Source organism: Nerophis lumbriciformis, linkage group LG26 (genome assembly GCF_033978685.3).
Source record: "Nerophis lumbriciformis linkage group LG26, RoL_Nlum_v2.1, whole genome shotgun sequence".
Taxonomy (NCBI): domain Eukaryota; kingdom Metazoa; phylum Chordata; class Actinopteri; order Syngnathiformes; family Syngnathidae; genus Nerophis; species Nerophis lumbriciformis.
Genome location: NC_084573.2, coordinates 19,827,969 through 19,843,817, shown reverse-complemented (window position 1 = coordinate 19,843,817; position 15,849 = coordinate 19,827,969). Strand labels below are relative to the sequence as shown.

The 15,849-nt window shown below is 41.2% G+C and overlaps 2 protein-coding genes across 3 annotated transcripts in view; both read right to left on the bottom strand.

The window, feature by feature from the left end:
- LOC133623831 (CMP-sialic acid transporter-like) overlaps positions 1 to 3,292 on the bottom strand; it is a 29,189-nt gene extending 25,897 nt beyond the window's left edge. The window contains exon 1 of one of the 2 annotated variants that reach the window (XM_061987256.2): positions 3,111 to 3,292. Coding sequence is in view for 1 of the 2 variants with exons in the window: in XM_061987254.2 (XP_061843238.1) it covers positions 3,122 to 3,131 (10 nt within the window). In the remaining variant the exon portion in view is untranslated. The remainder of the gene's footprint in view (positions 1 to 3,110) is intronic. The other variant, XM_061987254.2, reaches the window with a different exon arrangement.
- A 1,054-nt stretch (positions 3,293 to 4,346) lies between these two features.
- On the bottom strand, positions 4,347 to 13,895 carry LOC133623834 (protein yippee-like 5). Its single transcript, XM_061987260.2, has 3 exons — positions 13,744 to 13,895; positions 13,262 to 13,421; positions 4,347 to 6,368 (listed from the first exon to the last, which is right to left on the bottom strand). The coding sequence occupies exons 2-3, from the start codon at positions 13,400 to 13,402 to the stop codon at positions 6,147 to 6,149; spliced, it is 363 nt and encodes a 120-aa protein (XP_061843244.1). The 5' UTR covers positions 13,403 to 13,421; positions 13,744 to 13,895; the 3' UTR covers positions 4,347 to 6,146.
- Between the last annotated feature and the right edge of the window lie 1,954 nt (positions 13,896 to 15,849).

The following is a 15,849-nucleotide window of genomic DNA, read 5'->3' as shown; positions in this document are numbered from 1 at the left end:
GGGCTTAATTAACGTTTCTCTTTTTGTTTTGGGGCCGGTAATTAGAATTTCAGTTTTGTTCTCATTTAGTTTCAGGAAGTTGTTACTCATCCATTTATTTATTCCCAGTAGGCAGTTGGTGATGGAGTTTACAGCTGCTGTATCATTAGGTTCTGTGGATATGTACAGTCGTGTATCATCTGCGTAGCTATGGAAGTCTACATTATGTTTTCTGATTATGTCGCCCAGTGGTAACATGCAGAGAAAAAAGTAATGGACCGAGGCAGCTCCCTTGTGCAACCCCATAGTGATGGTCATATTTCTCAGCTATATGGCCTCCTAGTCTAAAATAGAACCTCCTCCCTCTGATGTACGTTTTGAACCAGTTCAGCACATAGTCCGATAGACCAACAAGCTTTTCGAGACGACTGACTACAATATCATGATCAATTGTATCGAATTCTGTAATTAGATCTAGCAGGACAAGGATGGAGACCTTATTCTCATCAGAGTTTAGTCTGAGGTCGCTGATTATTTTATAATAACAATATTACAAATAATTGATTAATATTCAAGTCACAAAATGTAAATTGGGTATTGTTTGTGGGAGTCCCCACATCTGCGGTCCCCTCCAAGGTTTCTCATTGTCATCCCATTGGGTTGAGTTTTTTCTTGCCCTAATGTGAGATCTGAGCAGAGGATGTCGTTGTGGCTTGTGCATCCCGTTGACACACTCGTGATTTAGGGCTATATAAGTAGACTTTGATTGATTGATGGCGTGTTTTGGATGGTTTTTATTGGGTTTTATGGGCGTAGAAGAGGACCTGCCATTGGCTCCGCTGTAAGTGGACTTTAATTTATGTTTATTAAGAGTTAGAATGCATTAATAGAAATTACATCCATTGTCTTTCATAATGATCGTGAACGATAGGCAAAGTAAAAAAAAAAAAGTGCAGTTCCCCTTACACGTCAGCACTTGTAATAACAACATCACTAATACTTGCTTGATATTCAGGTCACGAAATGTTAATGGAGAATTGTCGGTGCTTTTCTTGTATGGTTATTAATTGGGTTTTATTGACGGAATAGACGCAATGGCACCCATTCACTCCATTGTAAGCAGACTTTTATTTACGTTTATTTATGAGTAAAAATGCACTAAAAAAAGATGTGTTCTTGTCTCTCATAATGATTGTGAATTATAGGCGGAATTCCAAAAAAGTGCAGTTCCCCTTTAAGCAGGACATACTTCTGTTAAAGAAAGATGCCTATTTTATTCGGTTAAGTTAAACAGCAATGATTTCTATTTAGGACAAAATACATTTAATTTTGTTGTTAAATTAGTTATTTTGCAAAAAAATTTAAAAAAATGATTTGTTTCCCATGGAGTTGTATTAATCCAAAACCTGCGCATGCAATTAAATTATACCTGCAGTCAGTGGCGGGCCGTGCGTTTCCCACCTAGGCCTTCAGTGATGTCCGACTTCAACAATTACCTTTTAAAATAGTATTTTAAAAATACCATCATTGATGTCACCACATGACCTTTGCTGGAGAAATACTATACAGAAACACATTTACGCACTACAGGGCATTGTACAAAACGGGTTATTTTCTGGCGCAATTAAAAATCAATAAGCCCGCAACATAAATTGAAACATATCGTTTATGGTACGGTCAAAATTTAAATTGCAAAAAAAACATTTTAAATGTGAAAAAATAAAGAAATAAAATATCTGAACTCACATTTCATCAACAGCTGAGCTAGCTTCCGGGGTTAGCCGACATGATCTCACAAGATGTAGTTATCCTTCTTGAAAATGGCCTTGCAAATATATGTGTTGTCTTGTCTAATCATAAAAGATGCAGACGAGACGTGTTCACTCCACAGCGTGCTCATCAAAAACATCCTGCTGCCGGCATGTCTACATTTAACAACCTAAACAGGGCTTCTGCGCATGCTCGTCACTACTGTGGCATGCTGGGTAATGGAGTTCTTATGTTACCTGGCTCATAACATCACTATATATCTATATATAGATATAGCCTTGTGGGTTAGTCTGGGAAGACAAAAGGCTAGGGGAGCACACACCCTGAGAGAAAAGCAAGTGCTGGTAGGCGCACCATAGGCGGTCTTCCAACAGACTGGAGCTCCGGCAGCTGTGAGAAAGTGCCGGTCGTCCTGGGTTTCCCTTGCCACCGGATACAGCTCCCCACAGCGAAGAAGTGACGCTGGAGTCTGCGCGTCTCCCTCGTCGAAAAAGACCTCAACGGCGGAGTGGGCGGATGATGGTTGCATAGAAGCTCCACAACGGTCACAAAGGCGGAAGAAGGCTGCAGCAAAGATGGGCCCCTAATTGTCTTGGTCTCCATGCCATTTGACCCTGGTCTTCTTTTTGCCAAGGATAGTGTGGTGGCTGTCTGTGCACCAGTCTCCCCACTTTAAAAGATTCCACGCACAGGCGTTCTCCTGAAGGCAATCCCACCAACAGGAGGACAATCATACTCGTTTCAAGTGATCGCCGACGACGATATATCTGCGTTAGGCCATCTAGAAGGCCTTACTGACAACAACGCGTGATCTGATTGGCTATTGCAACTGTATGTGCCCGTTCGCTTACAGCGCACGGACGACCGCATTGTTGATTCTGAAGGCGCCTGGCAGATTTGGTCCAGCATGGCAACATAAGCTAGCTGAATTCTGATTGGATAAAAATTATATAAACTAAAAACAGTGCTGGAAGGAGCATAATATGACATGAAGAGAATATGAATACTTTTAGATATTTAGGGAAAGTAAATTAAAAATTTTTTTTATAATTTCTGGTTATGTTAGGCCAGAAGAGAAGTCCTTGCTGGCCATGCCTGGAGTCAAATAGTACAAAAATATATGTGAGTCAGTCATCATGTCATAATAATCCAAAAAGGTTGAATGGAAGCAACTGTGAAATATCTTCAACAAACAAGAAGAGTCCAGTTGCTTCTGTTCAACCTTTGTGGATAGTATAACACTCATTTTACACAAATAAAAAAAGGCCAAAAGACCAGGAAGTTGGCATTCCCAAGTATTATGTTGCTTTGGCTAACCCGGAAACAGATTGCACAAGCCAGTTAGCTGATTAAACACTTACAAACGACTCACCGTCGCCCATTGTTGCTCAGTTGTGCGTGCGTCCGAGTCCCAGAGAAGTTGTTTCCCGCTTTACATGCCATTAATACCGACACGCAAGCAGAGAATCTAGAAAAAAGTGTAACTCGAACCGTGTCGAGCTGCCTTTTTGTAGTCCTACTTCCTGGTTCCGACACATCACAATCAAGCCACGCTTCCGTGGCACGGAAGCGGAAGTTTGTTTTATTTTTTATTTTCTTTGTTGAACAACAAACATACATTTATAATACACTCTCAAGTCAAGACACTTTAAACATAATCAACAATCTACACATCAGGTTGAGCGAATCATGACATCAGCGAAGCATGTCAAGGAAAGAAAACAAAAGCAAATACAGATAGCGTGATAAATATTAATAAATAACAAATATGAAGGGAAAAAAAAGACAAAGGGCTACCTAAGTTACTTGAGTTGTTTTTGAGAAATATATCAATTTAAGGGCTTTTGTACTCTTAATCATCTGATAATTGTAAACCATTAAGCCAATTAGAAAATGTAGGCCTTACTACATAAATCGACATTTATGTAGAATTTTTTTTGCCAGGAGCATAATAATGTTGACAAACATTTCTGTTACAGTCGTTTAAAAAAAACAACAAATTTGATCTCTTCTATAGAAAATGGAGACATCTCCACACCCTTGTTTCTCAGCCAATCTCTTATCTCATATTCCACAAACAGATGAGGAAGTTTTTTTTACTTAACGTCAGCTACCGCTTGATCTTCAACTAAAGAAAACAACAGGAAACCGTTAGACAAACGTTATTGATCCACAAGAGGTATTGTTGACACACAGGAGCTCAATTGTAAAATTAAGGCGCGCATCAAAACCACGTGGTTTCAGTGCAGGCCCAAAATAGTCCACAAAGGCAAAACATGTAAAAATAAGAGGTAAACATATAAGAATCTGCAACTTGGCACCATTTCTACATACAACCACAAAAGTCAAACGCAATGAAAAACTATAAATATGGGGGGAAAAAATTAGAAAAACATTATTCTACATGTGCACACAAACGACAAAACAAAAACACCATCCTAATGCCTCCGCGATGCTCCACACCAACATCCGCTGGGCGTCCAGAGACTGGAACAGACCCAACAAAGCGCCTGAGGGAGCCGACTCAGTCCTAGGCTGCCCACCAGCCCCCGGCCAACATTCAAAATAAGCATAGAATTCAAAGAGTACAAATGTAATTTTGAATTCATGATTTTATTGATAACGACAATAGTTAACTATTTTCCAGTGATTTGAGGTACAACATGCGCCAAAGAACACATCTACATGAAGAGTATGTATTTTTTCAAGTGTCACATAAACAACTACATTTACAGTGCATCCTTTAAGTACTCACAGTGCTTCACTATTTTTCATATTTTGTTATAGAAAATAAAGTCCTCAAAATTCTACACACAATACCCCACAATGACAACGTGAAAAGGTTTTTTGAAATATCAATCAATCTTTACTTATATAGCCCGAAATCACGAGTGTCTCAAAAGGGCTGCACAAGCCACAAAACATCCTCGGCTCAGATACCACAAATAACTTTTCTAATTTATTTAACGTACTAAAAAACCATATGCTCAATACTTGTCGATTCACCTTTGGCGGCAATTACAGCCTCAAGTCTTTTTTAATACGATGCCACAAGCTTGGCACACCGCTCTTTGGCCAGTAACACTCATTCTTCTTTGCAGCGCCTCTCAAGCGCCGTCAGGTTGGATGGGAAGCATTGGTTTTCATCAAGGATGTCTCTGTACATTGCTGCATTCATCTTAGTCTAGTCAGGGAGGTGACCAAGAACCAGATGGTCACTCTGTCAAAACTACAAACTTCCTCTGTGGAGAGAGGAGAACATCATCTCTGCAGCAAACCACCAATCTGACCTGTATGGTAGAGTAGCTAAACGAAAGCCATTTCTTTGTAAAAAGTTTTCCAAAATGCACCTGAAATACTCTTGACCATGAGAAACAAAACTATCTGGTCTGATGAGACAAATATTAAACTATTTGGCGTGGAAGCCAGTCATGTTTGGAGGAAAGCAGGCACTGCTCATCACCAGGCCAATACCATCCCTACAGTGAAGCATGGTGGTGGCAGCATTATGCTGTGGGGATGTTTTTCGGCAGCAGGAACTGGGAGACTAGTCAGGATAGAGGGAAAGATGAATGCATTAATGTACAGAGACATCCTGGATTACAACCAACACTTTTCATCCAATGTGATGGATCTTGAGAGGGGCTGCAAAGAGGAATGGGCGAAACTGCCCAGAGATAGGTGTCGATGGGTGGCATCGTATTCAAATATACGTAAGGCAGTAATTGCTGCCAAAAGGGCTGTTGAGCAAATGTGGTACTTATGTACATTCAGAATGTTTTTAAACTTTTCACACTGTTCCTTATGGGAAAAAAATTGATTATTTCCATTTTGGAAAAAGGCTGTAACGTTACAAAATGTGGGAAAAGTTAAGCATTGTGAATACTTTCTGGATGCACTGCACCAAAAGAGGTAACAGTTCAAATATCAGCTGGAAAGTTTTAACCCTTGCAACAAAAATTTACTAATCATCCTGTGTGTATGTACCGGTATGTATAAAACCAATCAATAATAGTTGATTGGTATGATATATGTATGAAAATTAAATAGTTTCAAACCTGGCAACACACTGAAAGAATGTTGCATAAATGATAATCTTCCCCTCACTTCATTAGACTGAACAGTCTAAACTGGCCAAAGCGAGTATGCAACCCATCCCTCCATCCTGATTCTATGGCACCATATTCAACATCACAGCCAGTGAACACAATGACATTCAAGGCAGTTTAAAGAGAAATGGAAGCAATGTTGTTACACACTTTTCTTGTTTAAACTGTGATATTTCGGCGTTGTCGGGACTCTCCCTTTATATGCAAGTCGGTGCACTGCGGTCAGAGGCAGAGCTGTGGTACGCGCGGACTTTGAGCGACTGTAAGGCTAACACCCCGCAATACTTTTCAAGAGGTGTCTGTGGGTACGTGCTCGAAACCCTCGCTCTCCCTCACTAGCGCCCTCTCCAGGATGACTCGGCCCTCCTTGTAACGCTGGCTTTCCTCCGTAGCAAACTCGTACATCCACCCCAGCTTGCTGTTGCAGTTCTTGCAGCTGACGTCCCGTACCATGTGTCTTCCCGTCAGCATGACCCTGTCTTGAACCTCGCTGTGCTGGAGATTGACAACCTGAATAGAGAGACAAACATTTTTTAAATTATCTTTAAAAAAAAAAAGTCCACCTTTTATTCGTGTGTTACAAACTGTTGTAAAATGCCTAAGAGATTGTATGGAATGCTAAGAGTCTAAAACATGTTTTATGTAAGCTACATGTTCATTATTTAATAGTAAAATCAAATGTATTGTGGCATTTAAAATAGAGATAAATGTGCTGTACAGTTATCATATCTTGTTTTCTGATTTCTCCGTCTCATTTGCAAGTATTATATAGTAGCCTTTGCATACAGTAACAACTCTAAGATGTTAGATGACGGTAGTGTATATAGACTACAATGTGGAAGTAGTATTTGCCATTAAGCTAAAAGTTCTCGTCTAGGCTTTTGTTGCACCCTATAAAGCAGGAATGGGTCAAACGTGTTTTCATTGAGGGCCACATCCGCGGACCGTTGGTACCAGTGAATAATAAGACTATAAATGTATTAGGATTCGCCTCATGACAATTGTACACAATTGCAGATGCATTTGATTGTCATATTTTTCTTACGTATCACTGTAAAAAAAAAAAACTGTAGATTTTACAGTAAAACGCAGGCAGTCCAGTTGCCAAAATGTTGTCGTAAAATTGATGAGGGTTTTTACTGCACGTTACTGTAAAGGGAAAACGGTACCACTGTTTTAATTGTAAAATCTACGTTTTTTTACGGTGCAGTACTATATATGGAAAAAATGGTTCCTCAATTTTTCTTACGGAAAAATTCTGGCAACTGAGCTAGTTCTTTAATTGTAAAATATTGCACAATCAAGTGTACAATTTGATGAATAACTTGCTTTGAAATCATGACTCATGCAGATATCCTATTCATTTTCATTTCAACAAAAACTAATTTTTGGAATGTAAGATAAATATAGTATCTGTTGCATTTCTAGACAGTCTCAAAGTTTTAAAAATGTGCAATTCTATGCTGTACATGTGTTTTTTTCTGTCAAAATGGAAAGAACGAATAGCTTTTGGAAGAAAAGATAAAGAATCTCATTGACAAATATTTCCAGACTTTGGCAGCTCATGTATAATGATTTGGCGGGCCAGATCTGGCCCCCGGGTCTCAAGTTTGTTACCTGTGCTTTAAAGTCCTTATACAGTAAGTGTTGCACTCACTTAGGGTTGTCCTGATACCAATATTTTGGTACCAGTACCAAAATGTATTTCAATAATTTTCTAAATAAAGGGGGACCACAAAAAATGTCACTATGGTCTTTATTTTTAACAGAAAAATATTGTGATACAATAAAAATATGTCAATAAATAAGAGTGAAGATAAAATAAATGATGAGGGGAAAAGTGGTAGAAAACCTGTTCATTTATTGTTAATATCTGCTTACTTTCTGTTTTAATGTTCTATCTACATTTCTGTAAAATGTAATAATCACTTGTTCTTCTGTTGGTTGATACTTTACATAAGCTTTGGCTGATACTACAAATATTGGTACCAATCCAATACCATGTAGTTACAGGGTCATACAATGGTCATAATTAAAGTTCTCCTGTGTTCAAATTTCCTGACTTTATAAACAATAAAAAAAGACAAAACATTTTGTGATAATAAAAAATATTGATGTAATTTCCATTTCATTTTCATTTATTTCAGGCAATGACATAAAAAAAGTACAAGGTAGACAATACATAATATAAATTAATCTAATGCAAAAGGTAATGTACAGTATGCAAGCATGATTGTCCAGTTTTGCCTGAAAGGGAGTGAGAAGAAGATAATTTATTTAATCCCACCCCCAGTTTTTCATTCAGTGATTAATACATTGAGTTTCACTGTTTCTTTGTTTAAGGATTATAACACAAATGCTGTATCGTGGTGGCATTACCACAGGTAACAATAATTATTACACTGTAACAATAATTTTTACCAACCATGTAGAAAGAATGAACATACCAACAATGGTAATAGAAAAAAAACCAACAATGGTAATAGACAAAATACCAACAATGGTAATAGACAACATAGCAATACTGTAGGATCTACTAGAGGCGGCTCTTGTACTTGGTATCGTTACTGTTGATATTTGTATAGATCCACACAATTGTTTGCATTCTGGAGTGCTAACTTGCCTTTAGCGGTTAGCTATTGTATCCTCCTACGGTGCGTAGTGAAGCATGTTTACATATTCCTCGTCCTGCAGGCATGATACTTGTAAGAAACTTTGTTGTTCGTTGCCATGGAGGCGAGGATTAGTGGTTTAGAAGTAGCTAAAACACTGCCGACTGCGGAAGGACGTTAGCCGCTGGCGAGTTAGCCGCATCTCAAAGCAGTGCTTGCAAAGCAGTGCTTCAGTCTTTTAAGCTTCAGGTTTATTGTTAGATTTTAAGCCAAAATGCTTCCATTTTCTCTCTTCTGGCTACAAACTGTTTCCGCTTGTGAGTACTCTGTGCGTGTACATTGCCTAACATGCGCCTCTGCTCGTTTTTACCAGCAATGTCACAACAGCACACCGTTATGTCCGTAAAAAACAAAGTACTGGTAATTTTTTAGAGGCAGTATAGTACCATTTTTATTTATTAGTACCGGTATACCATACAACCCTACACTTATTACACACAAGCTGTTTGATTGTGACAGGCATCTTAGTTGTAGGTTTCTGCTGAAATCGCCATGTAAAATCGCTAATGCTAGTCAGTAGCATGTCTGTGGCAAAGCCAATTTAAATTAGCATCAAACTAGCGCATTTTGGAAAAGTGGAGCCTAACTACACTTTCTATCGGGCATATTTGATTTGTTAGCATGGAAAATTGTCACACTACCTAGAGACAGTCCGACTGAGTCCGCTCTGAGGGCTGCTTAAGTGATTGTTTCCTCGCCAACTGTTTGCGCCGGGGTCTGCACAAGCAACAAAAGTATGGAAATATGGCATGGTTTGATTTTAAGTGAATCAATACCCAATAATACTAACAGAGCTGCCATGCCTCACAACAGTCAAGAAATGTACCTTTCTCACGCCACACTTGACAATTTTGACACTTATATCTCCCCATTCAATACTCTATTTTCATGATAATAAACGTTGGTCCTCGCGGCTTGCCGTGACTGACCGAGCAAACCAATCTCATCAGTCCCTTGAGCCGACATCTAACCAACCACGAAAGGCACCATGCAATATAAAACCATTCAGAAGCAACGTAAGGCAGGTTTTGGCCAGGCTTTTGTTGCAGAGAGGATGTTGTCATTGCTTTGATCCATGAGCGTATCGACTTGAATCTTTTGATTCAATCTGATTAGTGACTGGATCGAGATGGAAGGGGATAGTGGCAGGATATATGAGGAACACAGGCAAACAGATAGGACTAGAGAGGAGAGGGAAGCACTTATTGAAAATAGAGTGCTAGTAAAAGGGCGCACAAAGGAGGGAATGGAGGAATAAGATTATAATTGAGAAAAGCAAGATTATATTGAAATTCAAATCAAACAGAGATATGAATGGGATTAGCTTTATGACACTAGTTGTGGAGCTAGAAAATAAATCCCAGTGGCAGCGTTAAAAGTAGAAATGGTTGAATGGTTTATTAGGCAAACTGAAAAGGGTCTAGACAAGGACATCACACTCATCAAATACTACTAAATTGCAAAGAAAAATAAAATAAAATGGTTAAAGAGTTTTGAATGGATAATAGATAATATATGTAAAATAGTTCAAATTGAAATTATTATATTTAGCCCAAAAGTTTAAATTCTTGGCATACCGCAATGAATGTACGACATCCCAGACTCGAATATGAAATTATTAAAAATTAGAAGTTTAAATCATAAACAGATGTGTATGACTATGTGTGTGTGTGTCTCAGAGTTACACACTCATATATATCAATTTAGACCCTGCAGTGTTTCTCAAAATTATTGATTACAAGGTACCGTATTGTCCGGACTATAGGGCGCACCAGATTATAAGGCGCACTGCCGATGAGCGGGTCTATTCAGGTCTATTTTCATACAAAAGGCGCACCGGATTAAAAGGCGCATTAAAGGGGGTCTTTTTTTTTTCCTAAATGGAAAACACTTCCTTGTGGTCTATCTACATAACATGTAATGGTGTTTCTTTGGTCAAAATGTTGCATACATCATGTTTTACAGACCATCTTTAAGTCCCTTTTTGACAGTCGCTTCAGGATGCACCGTTTTGTGGGCGGTCTTTTTTACGTCGACAGCGTCTTCTCCCCGTTGTCTTTGTTGTAGCGGTGTAGCGTGCAAGGACGGGAGTGGAAGAAGTGTCAAAAGATGGAGCTAACTGTTTTAATGACATTCAGACTTTACTTAAATCAATACCAGAGCAGCATCTCCTCATTCGTGGCTCACTAGTGCAACAAGAACGCCGCAAATGTGTCCCGTGAAAAACCGTCCGACCTGAACTCTCTAATTACTGAAGTTCCACAGGTGAATTATGTAAACCCACTACACCGGTAATTTTTAGCGCTTCCATAGCAAGATACAAGTTCGAACCTTACGCTACTTCATATTAGAAATGGCAACAGCGGAGGATGAATGTCCCATAACAAGAAGATAGACAAAAAGAAGACGCTTGTTGACTTCGGTGTTGGCACGGACTACAATGGCGGACGGGCGCAAATTTTCAGGACTTATGCAGATCCCAAATATACATCACCAGGTACCAGAAGGTAAGAAAAGTTGGTTTTGCATAATAGTGCAAAACAAAACGGCAGATGGTTAATGAGTGCCATTTTGCGGTCCTTATATACACACCATATTAATACTAGTATGTTGACAATCCATCATGCGGTGCGAATTCATAGCTTATGAAAGTCGTACTAAAGCATTTTGACAGATTTTTGAGCGCCATGTGTAATGTTCTATATTCTCAATGGAACATTTAAAGTTGTGGGGTTGTTTATAAGCATCATCCTGCAGTCTACACATATCGCTTATGTGTGACTACCATCTACTGGTCACACTTACCATTACACCATGTACAAAATAAAATAGCTTCGAGGTCAGTATCCACAACCGAAATTATTCCGTTCATTAGGCGCACAGGGTTATAAGGCACACTGTCTATTTAAAAAAAAAAATTAAAGGCTTTGAAGTGCACCTTCAAAGCCTCTGACAGTGAACAGATGAAACCAAATGAACCCAACACTGTCAAGAGTTACAAACCTTGTAAGGGTCAATTTAGACCACCCTAAAGGAACCCACAGAGGTTCTGAAATCCACTTTGAGAAACATTGTAAAACAGTATTCAATCTAACAATGGCCACAGTGCAGGGAGAGCCACTGAAGGTGAGGACATCAGTCTTAGGGTATAAATCGACATTAACACAGGTCAAAAACAAACAACGCTAAAAAGGGCCAGTTGTTTTCTAATGCATCATGACACCATGAAGTCTCACTTTTGTAATTTTCTTAAACTTGGCAGCCTTGCGACAGGATTATAAAAGGTAGAAAATACTGACTACGGCACTACATTTCCTTGATCAACCATCCATATAATACAGGGGCCCCCAAACTTTTTGACTCATGGGCCGCATTGGGTTAAAGAAATGTGCCCGGGGCTGGGCTGTGTGTATACGTGTGTATATAATATATATATATATATATATACATATATATATTCCTCATAATTGACTAAAAGAGGGCTCACTTGCCGCACGCTCGCCCGACACTGCGGCGCGAGCGATGTCACGTTATCGATGGGAAAATGCCTTTTTTGACAATATGATTTGCCTGAGCGGCTAGGAGACCCCGAGAGTAACAAGCGGTAGAAAATAGACAAGACAAAAAAAGAAAAAAAAAATTCTTCCCGCGGGCCGTATTTTGGACGCTGCCGTACTACTACCGTACTACTACTACGCGGGCCGTAGTCTAGAGACCCCTGATCTAAACAATTTTTTTTCTATACTTTTGTCATATTTTCACAATGTGTTCTATTTTTGGCTAAAGTAAGACAAAGAAATCAATCTGAAGTTGTCTTTATATTTTAGTTTTAATGCCATGGTTTCAATAGTCCGTGTGCACGGATTTCCCTCCATGCGGCCCCTGAGCCCAAATTAGTTGGACACCCCTGATGGACACTATTACAGTATATGTAACAACTGCAGCAAGAAAAATGGGGGCAGCATAAAATAGAGAGTAGATCCAGCAGAAAATAGACAGTGTAAACAAAGAGACGTAGCCATACTTGCCAACCTTGAGACCTCTGAATTCGGGAGATGGGGAAGGGGTGTTGTTGAGGTGTGTGTTCGAGCTGTACTGGATGAACTGAAATTATTTTTTCCAATCATTTTGGAACTTGCAAGCGTACTTCTTCTTCTTACTCATCGTCGCCATGTCTCTTCTTCGTTCTTCTGCTTCGTCTCTGTTATGTTTTTGGGCATTACTACTTGCCGTAGTTTTGAAGCAATGCATGATGGGAATCCAGATGTTGTGTGTCAGTATATTAACGTGGCAACTGGAATAAACACACGCTGAGAAATAGCTCCGTGCCTGCCTACTTTATGGGTTATAGATAAACCTATGGATAACGGAGGCATATATAATACTCCTTTTCAGATGAGAGAGGACGCTAAGGCAGTGCCTTTAAGGCACTGCCCCCAATATTGTTGTCCGGGTGGAAATCGGGAGAATGGTTGCCCTGGGAGATTTTCGGGAGGGGCACTGAAATTAGGGAGTTTCCCGGGAAAATCGGGAGGGTTGGCAAGTATGGACGTAGCTAACATAAAAGCGATCGGACAAATAAAAAAAACTTGAGAGACTTCCCGCGGGCCGGATTGTGGACGCTGGCAGGCCGTAGTTTGGGGACCACTGGTATAGTACCATCTTACAAATGTAGAAGCAATTACCTATCACACTATGTAAAGTGTGTAGTAGTGTAATCCAAGCACGTACCTTGTTGAAGAGGAAGGCCCGGCCTGTGGCTCCAGTGAAGCGTGTGGAGATCAGCTCTGCTCTGTTGGTCAGAATAGTGTCACAGTTGGCGCAAGAGAAGAGGCGAGTGCCACCAATGTGATCCAAGAAGATCCGGCCCATGCTGATCACTGGTAGGTAACTATGGTAAACAAAACACACAAGCATTATATTACATGACGTACATTCATTCAGCACACATTAAACACGTGGTATACGCGCTTAAATTATGTAACTGAGTCGGTTTTACATTGAAAATAAAATCCAAAGTATCCCCAGGAGTTTATTACGTCAAAATACAGTATTTTTGACGGGTTCCGTGGCGTTTAAGCAATTATAATATGCAATCACTTTTCAACAAACAAATCAACTACAATGGTAGCTTAGCTTCATCAGATGTGCTAACAAGAGACGTGCTAATCAGCCAAACCACAACGGGAAGCGGAGGCAATAATTTGTCCTACCTTGAGTCGAAAGGAGTGCTGAATAACAGAAATGTTCGCCGTTAGATAACTTTAAATCCGTTAGTAGTGTGATAAATTGCGTTTTATTTATTTTTATAGACGATGTCGACGAGGAACGGCAGCTTTTGTTGACAACGCCATACGATAGCCACACTAGCCAACACTTCCGGCTTTTTCAAAGTAAAATAAAAGCAGGACGAAATGACGATCACTTTGGTTTAAAAGTGGGTAAAAGTGTGCTTTTAATATATGATGATTGTTTCGGAATGTTTCCAATATAGCTGCGTCAACATATCTACATGTCCATATTTTTATTCACATCGTTTGTGCCTTTATTTTGAAGTGTACGTTTTGTTTTAAAAAAGGAAGCAAATGGGCGAGGGCGGACCTACGTCACTTCCGCCTGCCAGTCCCCTAGCAACGCGGTCGCCATATTGAATTCGTTGAAAACAAACCAGCTCACAGCGAACACAGCATTGACAGAAAAGGCATTTAACGAGGTTTCACGGCATTTTAAACTGTTCTAAATGGCGTATGATTATGTAAATAGTCTTTCCAGTGAGGCTAGGTTAAGATACGAGTTAAAATGTTCTGTAGTTGGATTAAACGACTGCCCTTACCGCCTTCCAGCAGATGCCATCCATCCATCCATCCATCTTCTTCCGCTTATCCGAGGTTGGGTCGCGGGGGCAGCAGCCTAAGCAGGGAAGCCCAGACTTCCCTCTCCCCAGCCACTTCGTCCAGCCCCTCCCGGGGGATCCCGAGGCGTTCCCAGGCCAGCCGGGAGACATAGTCTTCCCAACGTGTCCTGGGTCTTCCCCGTGGCCTCCTACCGGTTGGACGTGCCTTAAACACCTCCCGAGGGAGGCGATCGGGTGGCATCCTGACCAGATGCCCGAACCACCTCATCTGGCTCCTCTCGATGTGGAGGAGCAGCGGCTTTACTTTGAGCTCCCCCCGGATGACAGAACTTCTCACCCTATCTCTAAGGGAGAGCCTTGCCACCCGGCGGAGGAAACTCATTTCGGCCGCTTGTACCCGTGATCTTGTCCTTTCGGTCATAACCCAAAGCTCATGACCATAGGTGAGGATGGGAACGTAGATCGACCGGTAAATTGAGAGCTTTGCCTTCCGGCTCAGCTCCTTCTTCACCACAACAGATCGATACAGCGTCCGCATTACTAAAGACGCCGCACCGATCCGCCTGTCGATCTCACGATCCACTCTTCCCTCACTCGTGAACAAGACTCCGAGGTACTTGAACTCCTCCACTTGGGGCAGGGTCTCCTCCCCAACCCGAAGATGGCATTCCACCCTTTTCCGGGCGAGAACCATGGACTCGGACTTGGAGGTGCTGATTCTCATCCCAGTCGCTTCACACTCGGCTGCGAACCGATCCAGCGAGAGCTGAAGATCCTGGCCAGATGAAGCCATCAGGACCACATCATCTGCAAAAAGCAGAGACCTAATCCTGCAGCCACCAAACCAGATCCCCTCAACGCCTTGACTGCGCCTAGAAATTCTGTCCATAAAAGTTATGAATAGAATCGGTGACAAAGGGCAGCCTTGGCGGAGTCCAACCCTCACTGGAAACGTGTCCGACTTACTGCCGGCAATGCGGACCAAGCTCTGACACTGATCATACAGGGAGCGGACCGCCAAAATCAGACAGTCCGATACCCCATACTCTCTGAGCACTCCCCACAGGACTTCCCGAGGGACACGGTCGAATGCCTTCTCCAAGTCCACAAAACACATGTAGACTGGTTGGGCAAACTCCCATGCACCCTCAAGGACCCTGCCGAGAGTATAGAGCTGGTCCACAGTTCCACGACCAGGACGAAAACCACACTGTTCCTCCTGAATCCGAGGTTCGACTATCCGGCGTAGCCTCCTCTCCAGTACACCTGAATAGACCTTACCGGGAAGGCTGAGGAGTGTCATCCCACGATAGTTAGAACACACCCTCCGGTTCCCCTTCTTAAAGAGAGGAACCAACACCCCGGTCTGCCAATCCAGAGGTACCGCCCCCGATGTCCACGCGATGCTGCAGAGTCTTGTCAACCAAGACAGCCCCACATCATCCAGAGCCTTAAGGAACTCCGG